Genomic DNA, 25,807 nt, shown 5'->3' on the forward strand with positions numbered 1-25,807 from the left:
TGTGTTTTCCTTTATATCGTTTAATCCTCATAAAAATCTCACGTGACAAGTATTATTATCACCCCCGTGTTACACAGGAGAAATCGCGGCACTGAGAAATGCCAAGTAACCAAACGTTGTCGTTCCTGACTGTGCACCTTCTTATGATGCACATGCCTATAAATACTCAACTGCCTGCCACACATCCCTCCTCCGTCTTTGAGGCAGCCCTTGGGTGGTGCCAATGGTTAAAACATTTGGCTGCTAACAACAAAAACAAATAGGGATCTAAGTCCACCTAGAAGGGCATCAAAAGGCCTGGCGACCCTCTTCTTAAAAGAGCAAAGCCATTGGAAACTTGTTGGCCGCTGTTCTACACAGACACGCGTGAAGTTTCCAGGAGTCTGAGTCAACATCCTAAGAGACTGGTACTCAGCGTCCGAGGCCCCACTTCCTTCTGCAAGTCTTCTCTGACCTCCGCCGTAATGGCCTGCACTCATAATACTTGGTTTCTGGACCATCTTGAAACAATTCGTTTTACTGGGTATGTGTAAATATTCCAAAAAACCAAACTCACTGCCATTGAGTCAAATTCAACTCATAGTGACCCTGTAGAACAGGGTAGAACTCCCCCTGTAGTTGCAGAAACTAAAATTCTTTAAGGTTCCAAGAATCTGTCTTTCTCCCTCAGAGAGGCTCGTGGTTTTGAACTGCTGACCTTGTGGTTAGCAACCCAATGTGTAACTACTACACCATCAGGGATCCTGTGTATATATTATCTCCCCAAATATATTTTAAGCTTCACATCTTATCCTTCTCTCAACTCAACACAAAGCTGCTACTTTGTACTAATAAGGTTTTTAAAGTGAGTGTGCATGTGCGCACATGTGTGCGTGTGTTGAATTTGTTGACCTCTAATACTATCTGCCACATAACAAGCACTTAGTAAATGGTTTTTTAAATCAATTGAATGAGGGAAAATAAAACAAAACAAATTAGTGAGAAATCCCTTAATGTGTGTCATCCAATTGTTAATTGTGAGATCCGGGTAGTCCTTGGAAGGAAAAAATGAAGGAAGGTATCAAAAATAACAAGATTGTTCTCTTCCTTGTCTTCTAATAAGCAGGGTGACCTTGGCCTTTCTGCAATTATTTTACTATTTTGAGTAATTTCAGAGATACAAGGCTCTTTTTGATTTGTAGCTTTCCTCCTTCAGTAAATGTCAAAAAGCCCTCCTGTAACAGGCAAAGGGTAAGTGAGGCTTTCTGGACTCTGGATATATAATAACTGTCCCTCTTCTGTGCAAAATGCATAGATAGATATATGAAAGGGCACCAGAAGTGAGTCATACATCAAGCAGTTGAACTTGTAACCTAATAACATACCAAGGCATTTCAGGATTTAAAGGCTGAGAATGGGGAGGAGGGAGCTGAAGGAATGTGACTGAATAGAGCAAAGAAGATGCCTGAAGGTGGGTGTCTCTGGGCTTGGCCACGAATCTGCAATTTAATTGTTGCTTCAGTGAAAAACCACTTTTAACACACAGAGAAATATGAGAGAGAATTCTCAAGATAAGATTATTCTCTAGTCCATACATCATTATATCCCTTAAGCAAAAAAAAAAAAAAAAAGTTCGAAATACCAGAGCGAGGTCATGGTCAACATCATAGCTATCCACATGAAATTCCTTCTCTGAGATAGAAGGAAATTAAAGAAAGCAGATGTCTCCAGCCAGCTACTTGAGAAAGAGGGGATGCAAATGAATAGCTTTCTGTTCAGATTGGTGCTTCTGGTCAAAGAATCACTTCTTCTCTAGGCCACCGTCTACTTTTAATACTTTTCAAGGAATTCAAGATTGGTAGCTGGGGGAAGAGGGGGCTGTCATTGACTTGACGCCAAGGACGCTAATTACCAAAGACAAGGTGCATCCCATTTTACCTTGCACATCAAGAATAAAGCAAAGGACAACTGAGTGAAATGGTCATGCAGTGAGTTTTCTTCATAGCAGAGCACCAACCAAGAGCTTTTGCCAGTGCTCTGCACCATTCCTCAAGCACTTCTGAGAAAATAACAGCAACTACAGAAAATGGTGCAGATTATATATATATTGTAAGAGTCCCTGTTGGCCTAGTGGTTCCCCTTTGGGCTGCTAAATGCATGGTCAGCAATTCAAACTCATCAACTGCTCTGTGTGAGAAAGGGTTTTCTACTCCCATAGAGTTTCAGTCTCAGAAACTCATAGGCGTGGTTGTATCCTGTCCTATAGGATTTGCTATGAAAAAGAATCGACTCAATAGCAGTGAGCCCTCATGTCGTAGTGGTTATATATTTGGCTGCTAACTGCAAGGCCCACAGTTCAAAACCACCGGCCTGATCCACAGGAGAAAGGACTTTCTACTTCCAAAAAAAGTTACAGTATCAGAAACCAACAGAGGTATTTCTACCCTGCACTATAGGGTTGCTATAGTCAGAACTGACTCAGTAGCGGTGAGTTTGTAGGTTTTTTTGTTTATATACATCATACATGAAATTTTATATTTTACTCAATGTACAATTTGCCAATTGCTGTTAACATTTCCCCTAGGGATTCGCAATGTTCCCCAGAAGAACTTCTGTTGATATAATAATTTACCCGACCACACAGTGTTGTTGCTATCTTCTAAATTTCTTGGATTTTTATGGTCCCAACAATAAAACATACACAGCAGAACACACACCAGTTCACCAATTTCTGCAGGTCACTGCAAACATTTCAGTGACAATGATGACAAGCTTTGGGTTGTGCAACCATCTTCCTCCTCATTTTCTGAGTTGTTCTGTCGACTACCACAGACCCTCGGTCAAATGGCTGTTGTCAGTTTGGTCCCGACATTCCTTAAGCTAAACTATTCAGGAGGGGGGTGATAATGGATACTTCAGGAGACATTACTCACTTAAGGTTTAAAGATTACCTCAGGGCAATAACTCATCCAGCCTCCCCTGCTCTAAAAGACTGAGGTTCATAAGAAAGAGAAATTCTGTTTCACATTTTTCCCCCTTTTGAGCAGGACTCATCTATAAATCTTTGTAAATTATGTCTAACAACAGATCAGAGCTGGAGAAAATTACATACTAGGGACAAGGCAAACATTTTATTCCAGACTGAACTATTGAGTGGCATTATATCTGGATTAAGTCCTAACAAAATGGTTTTAAATATATAAATATACTAATGAAAAACTTATTCCAAACATATAGGAGTCTTGAAATCTTTAGACTTGAAGAATTTGCCAGTTCTTCTTGAACCTTCTGGTAAAACTTTGGGTAGCTGGCTGGAGAAATTTTCAAAAGCAGGGGCCCTGGTGGCCTACTGGTTATGAATTAGACCACTAACCACAAGGTCAGCAGTTAGAAACCACCAGCTACTCCTCAGGAGAAAGAAATTTTCAAAAGCAGACCATATACAAAGTATTTATATGACATTATAAACCAAATGAATCCGTTCTTAACAGAGGGGACTCTTCTGGTTTCCTTTTATCAACTAGGCTTTTCTGAGTCTCTTCTCCTCTTTCAATCTTTTATGGTGGTGGTTGCTGTTATGTTGGGCATCTATCTCTCAAAACTTTATTTCTCTACTGTGTTATTAGATCCTGTTATTTCTGATTATTACAATGACCATAAAAGGCCTCAGACTTGTTCATAAAGCGCGTAAAATTGTTGTACGTAATATCAACCTCTCCAAAGGATTTGTATTTTCTCTATCTATCTAGATAGATATGTTTTTTTAATTCAGAAATTTGCACCAGGTCTTTAAATTTAGCCCATATACTAAAAGGTAACATGCTGATCCACTTGTATTTCCTTAACAATTCCACGGACTTCCAGAAGAACAAACAAATCTCGTCTAGAAGAAGTATAGCCAGAATACTCCTTAGAAGTGAAGACAGTGAGACTTCATCTCACATACTTCAGATATAGGTTATCAGTCCCTGGAGGAGGACCTCACGCTTGAGAAAGTGGAGTGGCAGCTAAAAAAAGGAAGGTCCCCAACAAGATGGATTGCCACAGTAGCTGCAACAATGGGTTCATACCTAGCAATGATCATGAGGGTCTTAGCACAGGACTCACCAGTGTTTCATTCTGTTGGACCTAAGGTGACAATGTGTCAGAACCAATTCAGTGGCACCTAACAAAAGCACGAAGAGTGAAGAAGGCCCGCGGGCTTTGCCTTGCCTAGGCCCGCCACCCAACGTAGCTGTTCTTCAACTGCTGCATTAGCAGTCTTCTCAAGTCTTGGCAACATCATCAATCCCAAGAGCATCAGCGAGCCCGTGCCCTGCCATGTGATACCAAGGAAGCTCAGATAAAACAGCCTCTGCAGGCTGTTATTTTAATGCTCCATGATGACCAATATCCAGATCCCACTATTAGCTGGGGCTATCAAAGCCTGGATTGTCCAATGGAAAAGGTTCTTTTCTCTCATCATGTAGCTCTAGAGCTATGGTACTGATTGCTACAGTGACCAAAGCTTCCCTGCTAATCGGCACCACAGGTCCTAGCAGGCAGCAGACTATGACTAGGCCAAGAGCCACTCTGTCACCAGTATCAGTGGGCATGGCAGAAACAGAGACAAAGCTTCCTTTTGAACTTTCTCACATACCGTATTTACTAGAGTATAAGCCGACCTGAATATCAGCCGAGGCACCCACGTAATTTTACCACAAAACTGCATTAAAAGTGCTGAAAAACTCAGCTTATACACGAGTATATACGGTACTCTGTGTATTGGTTAGGTGTTGAGCTGCAGCCCTCTAGGTCCGCAGTTCAAAACCACTGGGAGAAAGGCAGGGCTTTCTACTCCCGTACTGAGTTACAGTCTGGGAAACTGACAGGGGCAGTTAGTTCTACCCCGTCCTATAGCGCCGCTATGAGCTGCCATTGACGCTATGGAATTAAGTGTGGGTTTACACACTCTGTGCAGCTTACCCCTTCTGCCTTTGTCTTTCTCAGCTCTCTAGGAGCTGGGTCAGCTAAGTGCCCCATTCTGAGCTTTAGCCTTTCTCCTAAGCCTGGGCCAATCCAGGCTTCCAGCAGAAAGCACTTAAAAGACTCCCTAACCTGGAGCAGGGCACTTTAGAGTTGAAGTCTGCAATGTGCCTCAGTTTATAGGCCTGGGCTTTTGGCCTTGGTCATCAAGCCAAGTTCTAACCTGGTGACTATTAAACTGCTACCCACACCCAGGATTCCACCTGGCTGACCCACATCCCCACATGGCCTCTGCTTATGAAGCAAGAACAAACATGGGAAAATGACAATAGTAACCGTTCCAAATTCCCAATGATTTCATCAATGTAGAACTACATAATGGACAATGCACAGTTCTTACGGGAGTTGAAAAAAAGCATCTATTTTTTACCCATTTTTATTGGGAGCTCTTACATATATTGTAACGATTAATAGTTCGATTAGATCAAGCATGATCGCACAATAGTTGCCACCATCATTTTTGAAACATTTTCTTTCTTTTTGTACTCTTTGATATCGGCTCACCTTCCCTGCCCTTCCCCACCCTACCCCCCAAAACTTATTATTACTAATCCTTTCCACGCCCCCATCCAATGTGTCCGTTCATCTGCCATTCTAATAGACCATTGCTATTGGTTCCCCCTTCCCCACCTACCTCTCTTCCATACCCTCAGGGAATCAATACTCCTGTTACTATTCCTAAAGGGTTTAGATTTCATGCATCAAACTATCTTAATTATACAGGTGAACATATGCAGATCTAACAGGATTAATGAGTTAAAACTCTGACCATAATAGGGGGAGGAAATATTAAAGAACTAGAATTATTTTATGTGTTTCAACAGTGCTGTACACACCTTGGATAGATATATCATCCCTTCTGTGTGGCCCTACTGTGAGGGACTGTCCAATTATCTTACAGGTGCTTTTGGGGTTTCCACTTTGCCTATGCTCCCTCACATCAACTTGATTGTTGTTTTTGAACTTCTGATGCCTATTCCCATTGACACCTCATGATCACATAAGCTGGTGTGCTTCTTCCATGTGGACTATGTTGCTTCCCTGCTAGATGACTGCTTGTTTCACTTCCAGCCTTTGAGAGTCCAGCTATTAACCGAGCACCATCAGATTTCTTCACAATTGCTTGTGCATGCATTTTTGTCTTCAGCCATCTTGTTGGGAATATAAGAATCATACATTGCCACATCATTAAAACAAATCATTCTATCATTCTTTTTTTTTCATTCTATCATTCTTGTACTGAGGTAAGGTTAAAGTAGAGGCCCGAAGTCCATTCTTTGTTGTATGTATTATACACACAAATAAACATAAACATTTCTTTATATAATTTTTACTTTCCTGTTCTTTCCTCTATTTTTTGTTTCATTTCCTCCTGCCCCACTGTCATGTTTACCTATCTTTCGTCTCAGTAATTCCTCTCAGATACATTTCTATCGATCAAACATGACCAGGAACGCTACCCACTCCTCAAGATCACTTTGAGATCCCTTGTTATTCCCCAGTCCCTGTAGCTATTGGCTCATAGCTCCCCTCTCCTCCTTCTCCTCTCTCATGCCCCCCCCGCAACCTTTGGTACTACTGCCATCTCCTTGGGATTGTTTATCCTGCATATCTTATATAGATAAAACACGAGAAGAAAAAAATTATAATCTAGACAAAATGACTGTGACATTTTTAACCAGGCTCTGACTAACCTTTTCATCTTGCGCATTGTGCCTGGAGCAAAATCTGAAATATGGAATTATTGCCACAGCTTAGAGGAACCCAGAATACAGGATTTTTATTCAGCTCCCCTAATCCGTATTCAAAATACTCCGTCATCCAGTCGATACTGACTCATTGCAACCCTACACAGAAACAGTACAGAACTGTCCCTGTGGGTTTTCAATACTCTCAATCTTTTTTTTTAAATAATTTTATTTGGGAAGACTCTAAATCAGGGGTCCTCAAACTTTTTATACAGGGGGGTCTGTTAACTGTCCTTCAGACCCGTTGGAGGGCCGGACTATAGTTTAAAAAAAAAATCATGAACAAATTCCTATGCACACATCTTATTTGAAGTAAAATAAATGGGACAAAAACAACCTGCGGGCCAGATAAAATGTCCTCCGCGGCACGCATGTGGCCCGTGGGCTGTAGTTTGAGGATGCCTGCTCTGAGTCTTTACGGAAGTAAAAAGTCCTATATTTTCCCTCTGTGCAGCTGGTGGTTTTGAACCACTGACCTTGGGATTAGCAGCCCAACTCGTAACCACTACACCACCAAATCCATAGCAAAGTGGGGAAGATTTACTGCCACTGAGTTGCTTCCAATTCACAGCAACCTTATAGAACAGAGTTGAACTGCCCACTAGGATTTCCATGGAGATAACTATTACTGAAGCAGACTGCTGCTTCTTTCCCCCACAGAGCAGCTGATGGTCTCAGGCTGCCAACCTTTGGGCTGGCATTGGAACACTTAACCACTGCGCCACCTGGGCTCCTTGCAATGGGAAATAGCAAGGACAAATGAAATCCCAAACCAGAGACAATTCCTAAACCTCAGTCTGGCATTTCCAGTTCAAATTCTTCCCTGTTGATTTAAGAGCTGTGCAGTATCATACGACCAATTTGGTTTCATTGCCCTTTTCCTTCCTTTGCCTACTGTTTGGTAGCAGTTTTTAAAAGAAAGACGTGTTTTTATGGTAGGCTGAGAGACAGTTGACAGAAAAAATTAATTAATGGCTGAACTTAGAGCAGTTGGACATAAAAAGAGGCCACTACCCTAGCTCAGCGTCAGCAAAGTATCAATTAGCTGGAGACAATTTGGAAGAAGGGTGTGGGGAGCTTGTCATCTTACCTCCTCTGATTCATCACGAGGAAAGAGAATCAAACCCAAAATAAGCCCAAGGCCTATGAGACAAAGGGCAGACATGCCTCTACCATCCAACCTTCTGTACTAATTCTGACGTCAGCCATCCCTGCCACGGCACTCTCTTTCCTGCTGCCTTTGCTAACTCGCCGCAATGGCCTCACAGAGCCCACAGGACACAGTCACAACGATGGTGGGGTTTCACTGGGGAAGTGAACAGGTTACAGTTCCTTGCATCAGGACACTCTCAGTCATGCCTGCAGGCAGGCCTTCTCTCTGGACGATTCAGATAATGTTACAATACTCTTTAAGCATTTCCTAGCAATGCTCAGAGGGCACTCCGCTCCACCGTACGCTCTCTTTCCATGGATCAGTAAACCTCTTTCCCTGCTGGAGTGCCTGCAGGTACCCCACTCTATAAACTAGCCTTCTACCAAAAGGCGATCAGCTTTACTTGCTCAGAGCCACAGCTCTGTTGTCCCAGCTTTCTACCCGGCAGGGGCTTGATATACAGGGATCTCACAGTCCAAAGGACTTCTGAAAGTTACGTGACTTGGCAGTTCGGTGATAATCCCCTCCCCCAAGATGTGATGAACCCATAAAAGGATTACAGAAAGGATGCGACACCCTTGATCCCATCAGAGCCTTGCTCCAATGCTAAGGAGAGTTTCCCAAGGCGTGACCTGCAGCATATTTATCGTACAAGAAATAAAAAGAAAGGTAAGCAGAGAGAGAGCCACCACCAACAAGAAAGAAGAGCATGAGTGTGTTCTTTGGACTTGGGGTCCCTGCACTGTGATATTCCTAGATTGGGGGAGATGGATGCCAAGACAGGAGGGCATCTCCACAGGCTGCTGGACCTCCAATTGCTGCAAGGAAAACATGGCACTTCCACAGAGCCTTGAGCAGTGGATCTCTACCTCTTTGGGGGTCGAACAACCCTTTCACAGGGGTCGTCCAATTCATCCCAGTAGCAAAATGAAAATTATGAAGTAGCAACGAAATTAATTTTATGGTTGAGGGGTCACCACCACATGAGGAAATATACTAAAGGATCGGGACATTAGGGAGGTTGAGAGCCACTGCTCTAGAGCCAGCACCCTGAATTTGGAAGAATAAGTATCTGTTTATTAAGGCCACCTGACCCATTTATGGTATCACTGTCACAACAGCACTAGATTGCTAAGATACTCAGTGACTTAAAACAATACAAACTGTCTTTAAGGCACTAAGTATGAGTCTCACTAAACTAAAAAGCAAAATGTTCCCAGGACCGTGTTTCCTCCTGGAGGCTCTGGGCGTTGAATCTCTTCCTTGCCTTTTCCAGCTTGCAAGGTCACCTGCAAGAGACCTAGTGTAGTGGTTTGCAACTTGGGCTACTAAGCACAGGGTCAACAGTTTAAAACCACCAGCTACTCTGCAGAAGAATGACAGGGTTTTCTACTCACGTACAAAGTTATAATCTCAGAAACTCACAGGGACAGTTCTGTCCCACCTATAGACTTGCTATGAGTCGGCACTGATTCAAAGGGAGTGCGTTTGGCTGATCTGGATAATGAAGGATTATTCTGTTGATTGCTGTTTTGTGCTGTCAGTTCTGACTCACAGTGGCCCAAGAGGACAGAGTAGGTCTGTCCACCGGATTCCCTAGGTTGTATCTTTATGGAAGCAGATCACCAAGTCTGTCTCCTGCGGAGCAGCTGGTGGGTTTGATGAAGCAGCTGATGGGCTTGAACCTCTGACTTTTGAATGAGCTAGTGAACACTTATCCATTGTGCAATCAGGTCTCCTTCATCTGCTGCTTAGCAATCTCCATTCTCCTTTGTCATGTAAAATAACATGCACAGGTTCTGGTGATTAAAAGATGCAATCTTTTTCTTTGCTTTTTTTGGAGGGGGAGAGGGGAGACATTATTCTGCCTACCAGACCAATCAGTCTGTATTTCACAAATTATGAAAGTTAATTGTAAGTCTTTTAAAAATCAAAAATTTTAAAAGAAAAAAGAAATCTTTACTCTCTACAGGTAAGTGGATTTTGATTTCTAATCTATAATGATATTATGTGTCACATATGGTATTATGAAAAAACTGCATGTAATGCAAATGATCATTTAGAGGCATCAGAGAAACTCACTGTATAAAATACTATGGGGGCTGTCAAGATAGCAGCACCCTGAAATGTCTTATTTTATCCATGTAAGTTTCTTCTGTAAATTCTATCTGCTGGATAAAACATCTGAATATTTTCCAGAGGTAGGGGAAGGGAACAGTGTCAGAAAATATGGAAGCATTTTTTGACCATCTGCACTGACCCATAAGGCTCACACGTGACTGTCTGGACCTGGTGACTCTGAACGGGCGATAGCATTATAAGGAGATACGTTACGATAAAGACGTAAGTCGCACAAAGCTGGTCGGCAACTAGCCTGAATTGGCTAAGAGCCAGGCGCTGGCATCAGCCTGCCTATATACAAATCCCTCCTCTGGAAACTGGGAGGTGGCTGACTTTGGGATTGTTACTGAACTGCTTTGTGTCTCAGTCTCTACAGAGTGATAACAGTATCTCTCTCCTATCACTTCCATGGGGATGCAATGAAATACTAAATATGAAACACATAGTACAGGGCCTGATGGTGGTGGTGCCAGCTGAGAGCAACCTCATGCGCAGCAGAATGACATAGTGCCCGGGCCAGCACCATCCTCACAATCGGTTTTGGCAGCCACTGTGTTACTCCCTTTCATTGCGGAGGCTCTCCCTCTGTCATTGCCCCTCCACTTTTCCAAGCATGAAGGCCTTCTCCTAGGCCTGCTCCCTGCTGATACTATGACCAAGAATATGTGAGCTGAGACACCCCCCTCTTCAATATGACAGTTCATTCTGGCTGTAGTTCTTCTAAGGTAGATTTGTTCCTTCTTCTGGGAGCCAGTCCACGGCATATTCAATATATATGAACACGCCATCTTTCCAAGACACAATTCTTCTGCAGCCCTCCCTAGTCACTGTCCTTCTCACCCATGCATACAGAGGGACTGAAAATGCCAAGACTGACACCCCCTCACAGACATCCTCTGACAGGAAGGTACGAGCCAGTCAGGGTGCAGTATGGCATCAACGAAACATACTACAACATTCCTCTAGCTCTTTAATCCTTCCCCTCCCCCACTACCATGACCCCAGTTCTACCTCACAAAATCTTTCTAGACCAGAGCATGTACGCTGGTGCATGTTAAGAGCTCTCAGCACACGGGATCCAGGACAGAATAAAATAACATTTTATCATTTATCAAGGGCTTACCAGGGTGGGAGGGTGAGGGAAGGAACAAAAAAAGGGGAGCTGATACCAAGGGAAGAAATAGAAAGTAGCTGTTTAGAAAATGATGGCAGCATACATACAAATATACTTGATAGAAGTGATGTATGGATTGCTGTAAGAGCCCCCAATAAAAAGATCTTAAAAAAGAAACAAAGTGCCGTGCCTGCTGGATCTCCCTCCTGACCAATGCATAACTGCCCAGTTTTCCTTATGTTCTGCTTTGTTCTTGACTGAGGGGTTCCTATGTTTCATTATATCGTTGTGCCACTTGTTTGTAATCTGTCTTGATTTTGTACAATTTTCTGTATATGAAACCCAGATTAGATAAACCTATAGGGACAAAAACGGAATCAACAGCTTCAAAGTGACATGGTAGGGGAGGCTGGCAGGAAATGGGGAGCTAACAACAAGGAGAACGAGGAAGAAGAAGTGTCCTGGAATTGATTGTAGTGATGGGTCCACACCTGTCAGGAATGGGACTGAACTACTGAAATACAGATGCGAATTGTATGTCGGTGAAATTCTTAAAACCTAAACAACTGAATTATAAACAAACCAAAAATGCCATGCCTGGTCCATATTACATTCTCAATACATGAGTTCTCGTATTGTCATGCTTAGGAGCTGGAAATGCACGACAGCAAAGCATTCCACGATTTCAAGCCATATCTGCAGGGCGTGCAATGCAAACGAGAAGCTGGCCACTGGAAGGAAACCAGCAAGCGAAGTATGAAGATAAACTTTGAGTCTTTCCTCAGTTGAAACCCATGGATTCTGCTGGCATGCCATGTGCACGAGAGAATGGCTTTCAGTGCTTAATGGAATTATGAGTCATTCTCAAAGAAGCACATGAGCTTATAGTGAATATCTGAGAGAACCATTTTATCTGGTATCAGAGAATAATTGATTTTTCAGCTCAGCGTCATCCAAGGAGCTCTGTGATTTTTCCCTTTGGGGTTTTAATGGCTCTTTAGAGCCTGAACAAAAGCCAAGCTTGCATCCGAAATATTCAAGCCCCTGCACAATTTAATCCCTTTCTATGTTTCTTTGTCTCCCACAATTCCAATCTTCTGGCCAAACTACAAAACATTCTAGCTAGGTTATTCGGAAAGCACTAAATGTTCTGTTTGGATTCGCTGTTACTCTGGAACATTTCCTATCTCAGCTCAAGGCTATTAGAGGCCAGGAAACCCATCTGTGACTCCATATATGTCCTCACCAGTGACCGGCATGTACTAAGCACCTACTTGCTAATCACTAACTCAATGGATTAGCCTAGCCTTTTGATGAGTCCCTACATTTCTTTCCGGATCACAGGAACCTCTGATGTCCCCCTCTCTGCTTTCGGAGCACTTTTCAACACACTGCCTCTTTCTTACCCAGTGACCGGCTCAGAGGCTAAGTCTTCGACGTCTCTCAACAGCTGCAAGTCTGAATTCATCCCAAGGTCTCAGATTTTGTTTTAAGGTCCATATATTTGTAAGAATCCCCTTATTAGGGAAAGACTTGTTTGGATTTCTTTTCTTGGCTAGGACTCAGTTGAAAAAGCAACATTGAGTCTAGGGTGGCTGTCTCTGATGATATCCTTCAAACTGCTTCTTACCTTCATGGTAACCGTGATGGTGCTGTTGACATTGGCTTTATGCAGCCAGCCTTGTTTGATCACGCCGCCCTTCTGAGAACATAAAGACGACGAGTCCTGAAACAGAGCCAAAATTCCCCGTAAGCCAGCAGCCAGCAAAGGACCAAGTCAGGCCAAAGCACAGGGCACACAGTCCTAGGCTCTGCCCAATGTCCTAATGAGAGCACAAAGCCCTTCCTCACTATACAAACACATGATTAAACCCCAAACACACTGAAGGGCTCCGTGTTGTGCACGTAGTAGGTGCTCAATGTTTATCGAATCACATGGATTCTCTTCTGAGAACTAACTCTCTTTTGCCAACCATTACAGTGCACCGCGAAATGTCAAAGGAATTGGGCCATCTGTCCCAGTAGAGATCAATCAGACAGGAGAATCCAGATGAATCACCACACCACATGCCCAATGCAGGAAAAACAGCTCGATCAACACGTCCCACAGGTGGGGGCGGTGCAATTTTTTATCTGAATCACTGTCCAGTCCACTCTATTTTTCTTAAAATCCCTCTCAGAAATCGAAGAATTGGTGGGAGAAACTTAGTTCTAGCATTGGGTTTGAAAGCTGGTCACCAGTCATTTGGAAAGTTATTTAAAACAGCAAGCAAACAGTCATCTCTTTTCTCAAGTACTTTCCCTTCCAAAATCTCTCTCAGGAGACATGACCTTGAAGACACCAAGGCAGTTGTTCCCCTAGCCTTACCTCATCTTTCTCACAGTCTTCATCAATCTCAAACACATGATTGGGAATCTTTTCTGGTCTCAGAGATTTGCTGAAAATGCAAGAGAATTGTCTTAAGACACTGAACAGGACAGCAGAACAAGGCAGGCAAGATGAGCGCACTTAAAAATAAATAAATGCCAGTAACGGAGGAGTGCACTTGAGACTTTCACCCACAAGAAATAAGAAGGAAGAACGATCATTTGCTCCTTTCCAAATAGTTATTCTCCCTTCTGATTCACTTATTCTTCACTTTTTTATTGTAGTTTTTTTTAAACGTTAAATTGTGAATGAAGTGAAGGTTTACGGAGCAGATCATCCATTTTGATTTTGTAAGGACTCGTACGTGTGCAGCCAGCAACCAAGAAATGAACATACGAGGAGGTACCCCTCCACCCCGCAAAAAAAAAAATAAAACGGAAAAATGCTGCTACACTGGGCAGAGCTTTCATAACATTGAACAACTTGCTTTGAGTTAGTGTACCCAGTGGCATCACCTGGAAAGGTTCTTGGTTTTTGCGATGGCCAATCAGTGTGTAGCTGTAAAATTTTGTTTCCTGCTGGGGAAAATGGCGCAGAAACTGTTGTGTTGTTGAACACAGGTTACAAGGACAAAAACTCGTGGGCACAAGTGGTTTTCTCCTTTCAAAAAGGGGGAAATATCGATTGATGATAAATCTCGTTCTAGATGTCAGCCAATTCTCAAACAGACGAAAATGTTGACTTGTATTTCATTTCACCAGGTCAGACTGTTAATCAAGCTCTCAATTTAGAGGTTCTGAAAAGACTGCACAACAGTGTGCGACCAAAAAAGGCTTGATTTGTGGCAGACAGGGAACTGGTTTTACCACCACAACAATGCACCTGCTCACAGCTATCTCAGTGTGCCAATTTTGGGCAAAAAACCAAAACTAAAACCAGGATGTCTCTCTTGCCTCAAGCAACTGACTCACCTGACCCTCACTCTGTGACATGTTTTTGTTTCCACGAATAAAGAGGGACATGGGAGGACAGTGATTTGACAATGTAGAAGAGGTGAAGGAAAATAAAACAACAATAAAAAACCGAGGGAGGTGCTGGCAGCCATCGAAACAGATGAATTTGAAAAATGTTTCCAAGAATGGAATTGCAGATTTGACAAATGTATTGAGTGTACTGGAGAGTACTTCGAAGGTGATATGGTTGCTTTGTTAAATAAAAGAAAATGAAATGCATACCTTTGGGGGGAAATTCCAAGTTTTGTTTTGTTTGTGGGGCATACTGCCTTGTAAGTACATTCCAATACTTAATTCCAATACTTAATGCCTAGTCAGCCCCTCCGGGTGGTCAAAAGTCAACATGAGCACCTAAGGGGTCCTTCAATAGGGGAATGGATATGCAAAGCATGGCCCATCCACTGAGTGATGAAAAGACAAAAAGGCAGGGAGGAACCTTAAATGCATACTGGGGAGTCAAGGAAGCTAGGCTTAACAGAGAAGGTTCCAACTACACAACCTTCCAGAAAAGCCAAAGACAGAGAGACAGACAGTAAACAGGCCACAAGTGCCAAGGGTGCAGGAGAGGGAGGATAAGGTAATTAGGTAAAACACAGAGCATGTTTTCATAAGTGAAACTAGTCTGAATGGAACTGTAATTGTGGACACATGACCTTACGCATTTGTCTAAACCCATACATCCATCTAACAGAAAGCAGTAATGCCTAATCTCGGCTACGGTCTTAGTTAATATTAAAATTATCAACTAATGGTTCAACAATAATAACACAATGTACCACTGGAATGCAAGATGCTGATAATGGAGGAGCCTGTGTGCATGAGGGAGGGGGGGAGGGAAATGGGAGCCTGTACTTTTTTTTTCCAAATCATTTGCTTGGGAGCTCTTATCACAATCCATACATCCATCCATTGTGTGTCAAGCACATTTGTACATTTCTTGCTTTCCTCATTTTTAAAACATTTGCTTTCTACTTGAGCCCTTGGAATTCCCCTCCCTCCCTGCTACCCCCTTCCTCATGAAACCTTGATAATATATAAATTATTATTATTTTGTCATATCTCACACTGCCCGACATCTCCCTTCACCCAATTTTCTGTTGTCCGTCCCCAAGGGAGGAGGTTAAATGTAGATTATGAGGGAGCCTTGTTCTTTCTGAACCATTTCTCTGTAAACCTAAAACTGCACTAAAATGGTATCCTTTTGGAAAAGCATCATAGTATAATTCTGATTCTTCCTCTTGTCCATTCTATGACTCTGGATTGGTCTCTCTTTTTTAGGTCTGTTTTCTCCTCAGAAAGTACTCAGAAAACTACCGAAAGCTACACGGATGTCTTTTTTCCCCTCAAACTTCGCACATGTGCGGCCCTGTGGGTTAGCAGCAGTACTCATGAGAAAAGGGAGACAAGAAAGGTGTAAGCCGGTTGAGTGACTCTCCAACGTCACCAGTGAAGCCTCGACAATGGGGCTCCCGGGCCAGCCTCTTCGCAGCAGTGCTTCAAGCCAACTGAAAGAGATGCACTTGTACAAATACTCTCTGCTTCAAACATAGCCTGCTGAACGAAAAGCGATAGGAAGTGACACTTTAAAGCACATCACGTCTATCAACAAAATGAAGAACCAATAACAGGAGGAACACTTCTGAGACAACGAAGAATTAAAATGACAGACTTTTTATGAAGAGGGGGAAAAAGAGTCCTAGAAGCTGCCACAAACACCACTTGTAAGTCTAACTACCTCTCTACCGCTGGGTGGACAGACCGTCCGTGGAAGCAGGAAGCATTTGCCATCATTAAATGCCTCTGAAAAGAGTGGTTCACTAGGAACCCAATGTGCTAGAGCTACAAATAGAGATCCTGACAAACGACTGGCAGGCCAGTTCACTGCAGGAGCACTTTGAGGACCGGCTTGGAAGTTATTGTACCAGGTCTACCAGCTGGCAGGTTTGGTTTTCAGCATTCAAAGCTTAAGAGGAAGTGACAACAGTAAAACATGTTCCTATCAGAATGTCTGAAACCATTTTTCAATGGATAAACATAGGATGGTACTTCTATAAAGGGTGCTTTCTTTATACATCCGGGGGGGGGGGGGGGGACGAGGTTCTTATACTTGGTAGAGCACAGATTGAAAATATCATGCATCATGCCAAGGTTAAATAACTCGGCCACAAAAAGATATATATTTGATTGTCCCACTGACATGAATTATCTAGGATAGATGAATGTATAGAGACCAAAGTTTTTAGCAGTCCCCAGAAGCAGTAGGAAGGGACAAAGGAGTCATTGCTTAATGGACATCAAGTTTCTGTTAACCGTGGTAGAAATACTTGGAAATTGATAAAGATGGCGGTTAAACAACGTGATGAATAGAATTAATGTTACTGAATTGGACATGCAAAAAATGTTGACAAGGCAATTTTTATTATACATACACTGGGGCTTTTAACTAGTTCTTTCTAATTCAGTTATGTTAAAACATATTCAATTAACAAAAATAGGCCATTTGCCAAACATGCTAGTTATTTGAGGGTTTATTTTATTATACAATTCTGAGAGATTTCACAAGAGGTTAAAAAAAAAGATAAGAGGCTTACTATTGTTCTCCTACTGAATTATTTAATTATTTTCTGGGATTCTAATCTTACCATGGCAACATTCGAAAGTCTCCGGAGAAGTCTTCATACTTGTAGTTTACCACATGCCAATCTGTGCTGTAGGTTTTAATACACTGAAAGAAAAAGTTCATCTTTAATTTTAAATATACGAAAAATACACATACACTTACTTTCACAGGGTTTGGTAATAAGTGCACAAGAAATAGGGGTATGGGGTTCTTCCTTTAGGAAATAACTATGTTCTCTAAACCACCTGGCTGCAATAAACCCCAATTCAGATGCCCCCTTTTGAAAACTTACTTTAAGTCCAGGGCGTATTCAAATCCAACAGAAAATGGCTAATAACATGCTCACGGGGGGTGGGGGGTGGTATGTAATTGTAATAACATGCTCACGGGGGGGTATGTAATTTTATTCTCTGCATCACTTTATGAAGATTAGTTACATAGTCAGTTAAATTCTAGTGACTTAATTTTCTGTCTGTCAGCCCTGGTGGCGTAGTGGTTATGTGTTGGGCTGCAAACCCCAAGGTCAGCAGTTCGAAACCACCACTGCTCCAAGGGAAAAAAGACAAGAATTATCTACTCCTGTAAAGGGTTAAATTTCAGAAACCTGCAGGGCTAATTCCTAGCTGTCCTATCAGGTCGCTATGAGTTGGATGGACGTGAAGGCAGTGAGTGAGTAGTTCCCATTGACACAAAAGGGAAAGTATTTAAATAGACTATGACTATTTTTGTGGCCACTGAGCCCCTTACCTCTTTAACAAACAAACTCTGAGCTCTTTTCTCAGCATCTTCGGGTACTGTAGACTGCACTGTTCTACGTTGTCGACTTATCACCGAGATCTAGAGCAGGAAGAATATTTGGGCTGTGAAGACTGATCTGGAAAAAGCAGCGCTAGTCTTTAAAAAGTGCTGGTTAGCTCACCGAGATATCTTCCATTGGAAACATAAGCAGGTCTCTGAGAGGGTCACTGAAAATCTGGGTCTTCCGCTGAATGACAACATTCTCATAGTCCAGGGGCTCCACAACTTTGGTCTTTTCCTTTATAAGAGACAAAAAAAAGTGATTTCCGTTACAGTCACCCAGGAGCCCCGGAGGACGGTATGCTGAGGAAGGTAAGTCAATCACAAAAGGGCAAATGTTATGTGAGTCCATTTTCTTAAAAAGTCAAGAAACATTCTTGGAGGGTCACCAAAGAGGGGAGAATGGAGCTCTGGTGGTGCTGCGGGTTAGGCATTGGGCTGCTAACCACAAGACTGGTGGTTCAAATACACCAACTGTTCCAGGTGAGAAAGATGAGGTTGTCTGATCCCATGATGATATAGTCTCAGAAATCCTATACACGGTTATGACTAGTTGGAATTGACTCAATAGCAGCTGGAGTAGACAGTCTCATCTTTCTCCCACAGAGCAGCTGGTGGCTTTAAAATGCTACTCTTTAGGTTCAGAGCCTAACACTTAACCCACTAAGCTACAAGGACTCCTTGGATGAGTTCGAGTGGAGCGCAAAGAAGAGAGAGGAGTCATCACTAGATAGGTCTGGTCCAGCCAATGCATTGCTATTGAGTCTATTCCAACTCATAGTGACCCTATAGGGCAGAAAAGAACTGCTCCTTGCGGTTTCTGAGACTGTGGATCTTTACAGGAGCAAGCAGCCTCATCTTTCTTCCATGGAGCAGCTGGTTCATTTGAACAGTTGTCTTTTGGGGTTAGCAAATCAGCATTGAACTTACTGCACCAGTGTTATTTATGATGAAGGGAAAGTCAAGCCATGTATAATATGGGAGACCAAAGCAAAGTGAGGCAGGGGGAGGCAGGCAAGAATAAACGTTAACTACAGTGACAGTGGAGCATGTATACGCTCGTGCAATGACAGGAATAACAATACCTTTACTAGATTCATAGATATCCTCTTGGAGCACACTTGTGTACACATGTTCGTATGGTTGTGCGACACATTTCTACATATAGAGTCGTAAATGTTGCATACATATTCACAAATAAAATGGGGCACATAGAGACAGGACTGAACTACTAGATTGCAGAATAAGGGCCATCGTCTCAGGGAACATCACCAACAGGCAAAGCACAGTTCATGGAGATAAGGCTGATTAGTAATGTTTGGGATCTTGAAAGCTTGTGAGCAGCCATCTGAAAGATGCAACTACTGTTTTCTTCCTGCTTGGAGCAAGGAAGAATGAAGAAATCTAAAGACGCGAGGAAGCAGTTAGTCCAAATGACTATGGGCCCACCAGGAACCACAGCTTTCTCTAACCTGAAACCAGAAGACTGAGATGGTACCCAGCTACCACTACAATCCACACCAACAAGGACCACAATAAAAGGTCCCAGATAGTATGAGGGAAAAAAAGATAGATCAAAATTCAAAAGAAAAATAAGACTAGAATTTGCTGGTCAGAATGAAACTGGCAGAAGCCGTGAGCCTGTTTCCCCAAGAGAGCCGTATAACTTAGAACTTAAGACACTCCCCGAGGCTGCCTTTCAGTTGAACGGTCTATCAAACAAACAGGAACACTCAGGAAGAATGTGTCATTAGAACTATCAACTATATGAGAGCCAAAGGACAGCATTTTCCACAAACTAATAGTATCATGGTGGCGTAGTTGGTTACAAGTAGGGCTGCTAAGTGAAAGGTCAGCAGTTCAAAATCAGCAGCCACTCCCCTTAGGGGAAAGATGAACTTGCTAGAGCCGTGAAGAGTGACAGTCTCTGAAGCTCACGGGTGCAGTTCTATCCTGTCCGATAGGGTCACTGTGAGTCAACATAGACCCTAGGGCAGTGAGTTTAAGTTTGTCTTGAAAGATGCAAAGATAGGAGAAACGGCGAAACTGAGTGCACAGAAATGAGGATCCTAGGGAGGTAGTGGGGAGAGCGCTGACACACTACGAGCATCCCAACCAATGTTGTGGAACAGTTTGTGAATTAAGTGGTTGGAAAACCAATTTGCCATGTAAGCGATTCACCTACAGCATGCATGCAAACCTTACATAAAAGGCACTGAAAAGGAAAGTTTTGCTCCTGGGGTCGACTAGCCTCCCCATACTGATTGCAACAACATCCCTGAAAGTTCAAGGTTTAACCCTTTGTGACCCATGGAACATGCATCACCCACCAATGTGTGCAGCCTCCCAGATGTAGTTTATGCTGCCACCAGGCAGGGACCCGTATAACTCTGGGGTTCTTAAGAAATGGGCCTGAAACCAGGTGAGGACAGAGCATGATAGTGGGACAGGATGAAAGTCAAAGGAAATAGAGGAAAGAGATGGGAGGCAAAGGGCATTTATAGAGGTTTAGATAAATACATGTACATATGCAAATATATTTACATATGAGGATGGGGAAATAGATCTATGTACATATATTTATAGGTACAGTATTAAGGTAGCAGAAGGACACTGGGCCTCCACTCAAGTACTCCCTCAATGCAAGAATACTTTCTTCTATTAAATTGGCATTCTATGATGATCACCTTCCCGACACAACTGCTGAAGACAAGGCTAGTGAATAAGCAAATGTGGTGAAGAAAGCTGATGGTACCCGGCTATCAAAAGAGATTGCATCTGGGGTCTTAAAGGCTTAAAGATAAACAAGCAGCTATCTAACTCAGAAGCAACAAAGTCCATATGGAAGAAGCACACCAGCCTGTGTAATCACAAGGTGTCAAAGTGATCAGTTATTAGGTATCAAAGAACAAAAAAATCATATCATTGTGTGCACACCTCCATGATACAATTGCTGAAGACAAATGGGTGCAAAAGCAAATGTGGGGAAGAAAGCTGACGGTACTCAGCTATCAAAAGGTATAGCATCTGGGGTCTTAAACGCTTGAAGGTAAACAAGCAGCTTTCTAGCTCAGAAGCAACAAAGCCCACATGGAAGAAGCACACCAGCCTGTGTGATCACGAGGTGCCAAAGGGACCAGGTATAAGGCATCATCAGAACAAAAAATCTCACCATAGTGAATGAAGGGGGAAGTGCAGAGTGGAGACCCAAAGCCCATTTGTAGGCCACTGGATATCCCCTTATAGAAGGGTTTCGGTGAGGAGAGGAGCCAATCAGGGTGTGATATAGCAACAATGAAAAATACAACTTTCCTATAGTTCCTAAATTCTCCCCCCACTATCATGATCCCAATTCTACCTTATAAGTCTGGCTAGACCAGAGGATGTACACTGGTACAGATAGTAACCGGAAACACAGGGAATGCAGGGCGGATGATCCCTTTAGGACCAGGGGTGTAAGTGGTGATACTGGGAGGGTAGAGGGAGGCTGGGTTGGAAAAGGGGGAACCGATTACAAGGATCTAAATGTGACCTCCTCCCTGGGGGATGGACAATAGAAAAGTGGGAGAAGGGAGACAGTAGACAGGGCAAGATGTGAGGGACTGGGGAAGGAGGGGATAAATGAGGAATGGATGCCAGGGACTTAAGCAGAAAACAAATGTTTTGAGAATGATGATGGCAACAAATGTACAAATGTGCTTGACACAATGGATGTATGTATGGATTATGATAAGAGTTTTAAGATCCACCAATAAAATGATTTTAAAAAAAGAACCCCGCCCTGCTCTTCCAATAGAACTCAGGTGAGACTGCTGGGTCAGAACTAGAAAACTCTAACTTTGAGAAGTACCACGATTTCCTTACCTAAGTTTTCTATTAGCTTAACATTTTTAAATTAATAAATCTTTTTATTGGGGCTCATACAGCTCTTATCACAATCCGTACATACATCAATTGAGCTAGGCACCCTTATACATTCGTTGCACTCGTCATTCTCACAATTCACCTTCCACTTGGGTTCCTGGAATCAGCTCGGTTTCCCTTTTAACATTTTATTAGACTTGTCCAATAACCCTCAATAAAGTTTCTACCACATGCACACAAGACTTTCTCTGAGATTTGTTGATTTAACCTTGCTGCCATTTGGGCTTACAGCAAGGTCAGCAATTCCAACCCACCAGCTATTCTGCAGGACCAAGATGAGACTTTCTGCTCCATAAGAAAGTTACAGTCTCAGAAACCCAGAGAGAGTTCTACCCTGTGTTATAGGGTTTCTATGTGTCAGAACTGACCCGATAGCAGTAAGTAGTGAGACCATCTTGCCCACTTGCTAGCCTGAAAAGGTGCTTGCTCATAAATCAAGGAACGTGTCTTGTAACAAATGATATTTTATAAACATTTCTCATCCTAAGCAGTCACAAGAAAACCATCAACCCAAATTTGCCACCTATTTAAGTTTGCGTCACGAGGGCAAAGGGGTAGAGGAGAGTGGGGTATGTGGAGTGGGTTGTCTTTGAAAGTTCTCATTCCCTACTCCCTAAGCTTTCTTCGTATTGAAATAGGTGGGTGAGGGTGGGGTGGAGAGGAGCTGACACCAAGAACTCAAAAGAAAATAAATGTCTAGTAATTAATGATGGCAACATATGTACAAATGTGCTTAATACAATTGAGGTATGGCTTTTTACAAGAGCTGTAAGAGCCCTCAACATGCATCCATATCAAGCACAACTGTAGATATGCTGCTATCGTCTTTTTCAAACCATTTTCTTTCTACTTGAACCCCTGATATCAGCGCCTCATTTTCCTTCTCTCCCCCGCCTGCCCTCCCTCATGAATCTATAAATTATAGATTATTGTTTTCATATCTTACATCATCCTCTGTAAGCCTTCACCCACTTCTCTATTGTTCGTCCCCTTGGGATGGGGGGTTATATATTGATCCTTGTGATCGATTTACCCTTTTTCCCCTCTACCTTCCTCTTATCCTCCTGGTATCTCTATTCTCGTTGTTGGCCCTGAGGGGTGTCTATCCTGGATTCCCTGTGTTGTGGGCTCTTATCTGTAGCAGTGTGCGTGCTCTGGTTTGTTTTAAAAAAACAAAACAATAAAATGCTAAAAATAAACTTGCTAGTGACACTGTTAGTTGTTTGTTGCTCTTTTATTGGAAAAGCACTTTGCAGTTCCAATAAGTGCTTTAAAAACCAGTTAAGCGGACAAGGAAAATCCAATCTTCTCAATTTTAAACATGAAGAAACTCACTCAAAAGTTCATCTGTGCACATTTAGTAACAAAACCAAGATTCAAACCTAAGAGTCCCAACTCCTGTCCTTTTTCCATTAAAAGTGTTTCCCAAACTCCATCTACACCAAAATGGGCAATAATGCCCCCTGTGGGGGGGGGGCAGCTCTAGAACAACCGAGGGGGCTTTAGAAGGACCCAGTGGAGCTGTGGCTTCAAAAGCAGATACCTCAATACCTACACTTGATCCCGGATGATGGGTTATAGCACAAGTTTTTAATTGGGGAGTGGGGTGGTGGTGGTAGTTACATGATCTGGTGTCAATTTTGGACTTGAGAGGATTATGAGTGAAGGGGTGGAGTCTATTCTTTCAATAAGTCATAGCCAGTAAGGCTTCTGTGTGGGCATGGCCTTCCCATTAGGATTCTGGGAATTCCTGTATTTCCTCCTTGGTGGCTAGAGCGTCTCTCTCTCTCTCTCTCTCTCTCTCTCTCTCTCTCTCTCTCTCTCTCTCTCTCTCTCTCTCTCTCTCTCTCTCTCTCGTTCCCTCCCTCCCTCCCTGAGTGAGGCTCTACTGACAAGACACATGGCACTATGCTGATAGACTCCATGCCCTGGGAACTGGAGGAGCCACATGGAGACCCCTGCGGCACTGAGATGCTTACAACGCCACTGGATCCACAAGACTCTGGGTCCACTGGCTTGTGATCTTCTTGCATTCAGCATCATTACATTTGTCTCATGAGTCTGAAGAGGATTTTATAGATTGGTATTGGACAAATGAGCTAATATCGGACTTATGGACTTGATCTGGACTGGGCTGGGATGTTTTCTCAATATTCAATTGCTCTTGTATATAAAACTCTTTCCTATAAACATATACGTGTTTATGAATTTGTTTCTCTAGTCTACCCAGACTAACACAGGGGGGACACTGATGTTTTTTTCCCCTTTTTTTGAAAAGGGAGCAGTAGGCCTAAGAAGATACTAAGATCTACATTCATGTAAAATATTCAAGATTTTTGCCACATCTTCCAAATTAGCATTTGTTGTATACTTTTCTTCAAATCAAGTCTCTTCTCCCTGGACATCTACTGATTGAAAAAGAAAACATTTTATCACGCCTATGAATGGAAAACAAAAATCAGTCTTTTTCTAAGACATATCAAGATAAAATTGAAATGGCAATGTTTAAATTGTCTTTATTTTGCAGTTGTTGTGAACATGCACATGAAAATATACACCAATTCAACAGTTTCTACATGCACACTTCACTTCGGTGGCACTTACTACATTCATCCAGTCATGCTACCCTTCTCAGATTCTTCCGCTGGTTTGTTCTTCCCATGTTCTTCCCACCTCGCTGCCCCCTGAGGTCCCTATCTAATCCTTCAGCTGCTGCTGTCAGTTTGACCCATGCTGTTCTGAAAAGGACACAATGCACAAGGCAGAAAACAAATGTCCCCTTTTGTGCTCCACTGAGGGTTCACTAAGGACCTGATTGAAAGAGACTTCCCAAAACTGTGAAGAAATGCAGGACGCCACCACTTAGGAGAGTTCTGATTGCTAACACAGGAGGACAAGGACATTGGGAGGGAAAAGGATACACTCATCACCACAGCTTCTGTTACAGTCTGCTCCTTGCTCTAAAGAGAGGGCACATGGGATTCCTGACAGATGCACTCACAAGATCAAATACTTGGGCTGAACGAAACCCGCAGGGAACTCACAGAGCCAGTCCCGCCCTGTCCTACAGGGTTGCTGTGCATTGGCGGTGACTCCCTGGCAAAGAGCTAAGCTGAGATGAGTTATGTGGCAGTCCTTGCCCACCCAGTACAGGGAGCCACTGTCCTTTCATCATCGCATACATGGGCGAATGTCAAACCCAGCTCGCAAACCGCTGCGTATGTATTCAACCATGTAATCGTTCATGAAATCCACTTTACTATTTTCACTACCATTAGCTGTCAATCATCCACTGTCTTCATAAAAAAGTAGCAATGTGTGTGTGTGTGTGTGAGATACAACTCTTTTTCTGTAAAGAGCATGGCATTCATCTGGTTACTTGTGTCTAGATATTGCACCAAAGGTCATTAGTTTACTGGTAAATCTTTTACTTCAGAAACAAGTTCTCCTTAAGAATTCTAAGAATGTCTCTTCTGCAAGTCTCATGTGAACACCGTGCACATCACCTTCACAGACTCCCTCCTACAGTTATCACACTGGCAGACAGACCAGAATGCAACACAGGTATAATAAAACTAATAACCTATATCTCTATACCCCTCTCCCCCAGCCCAGCGTCTAAATTAAGTTTCAATGTGAGGAGGAGCATAGTAATAACTGGTTTAAGAAAGAATGATCTAGTCCCAACGTCATTCATCACACATCATTCACAGTGTTGAGATCAGACTAGAGTTTCAATGACTCCTGAACCTTTTCTGATTGGGGGGCTGGGCGGGCAGGGATTTCTTGAGAGAGAAGTCAAGCACACAAAAAGAGGGGTTTACTCAGTGAGCCTCTCATTCCCATCACCCCTCCACTCTCCCTTTCTGAAAGTTCCTCTAGCCACTAAGGCATCTGGCTCCCCTATTGGAGTCCTTCCTCCACAGAGAGTATCTTTAACAGTT

General features: G+C 42.8%; 1 protein-coding gene across 2 annotated transcripts in view; it reads right to left on the reverse strand.

Moving 5' to 3' along the window:
* DOCK11 (dedicator of cytokinesis 11) overlaps nucleotides 1–25,807 on the reverse strand; it is a 232,006-nt gene that overhangs the window by 150,284 nt on the left and 55,915 nt on the right. For both annotated transcript variants that reach the window (XM_075539220.1, XM_075539219.1), the window contains exons 2-6: nucleotides 18,061–18,177; nucleotides 17,889–17,978; nucleotides 17,164–17,246; nucleotides 13,509–13,578; nucleotides 12,771–12,866 (exon numbers count right to left, since the gene is read on the reverse strand). In XM_075539220.1, the coding sequence (XP_075395335.1) occupies nucleotides 12,771–12,866; nucleotides 13,509–13,578; nucleotides 17,164–17,246; nucleotides 17,889–17,978; nucleotides 18,061–18,177 (456 nt within the window). The remainder of the gene's footprint in view (nucleotides 1–12,770; nucleotides 12,867–13,508; nucleotides 13,579–17,163; nucleotides 17,247–17,888; nucleotides 17,979–18,060; nucleotides 18,178–25,807) is intronic.

This window comes from Tenrec ecaudatus, chromosome X (assembly GCF_050624435.1).
Source record: "Tenrec ecaudatus isolate mTenEca1 chromosome X, mTenEca1.hap1, whole genome shotgun sequence".
In the NCBI taxonomy this organism is placed as follows: domain Eukaryota; kingdom Metazoa; phylum Chordata; class Mammalia; order Afrosoricida; family Tenrecidae; genus Tenrec; species Tenrec ecaudatus.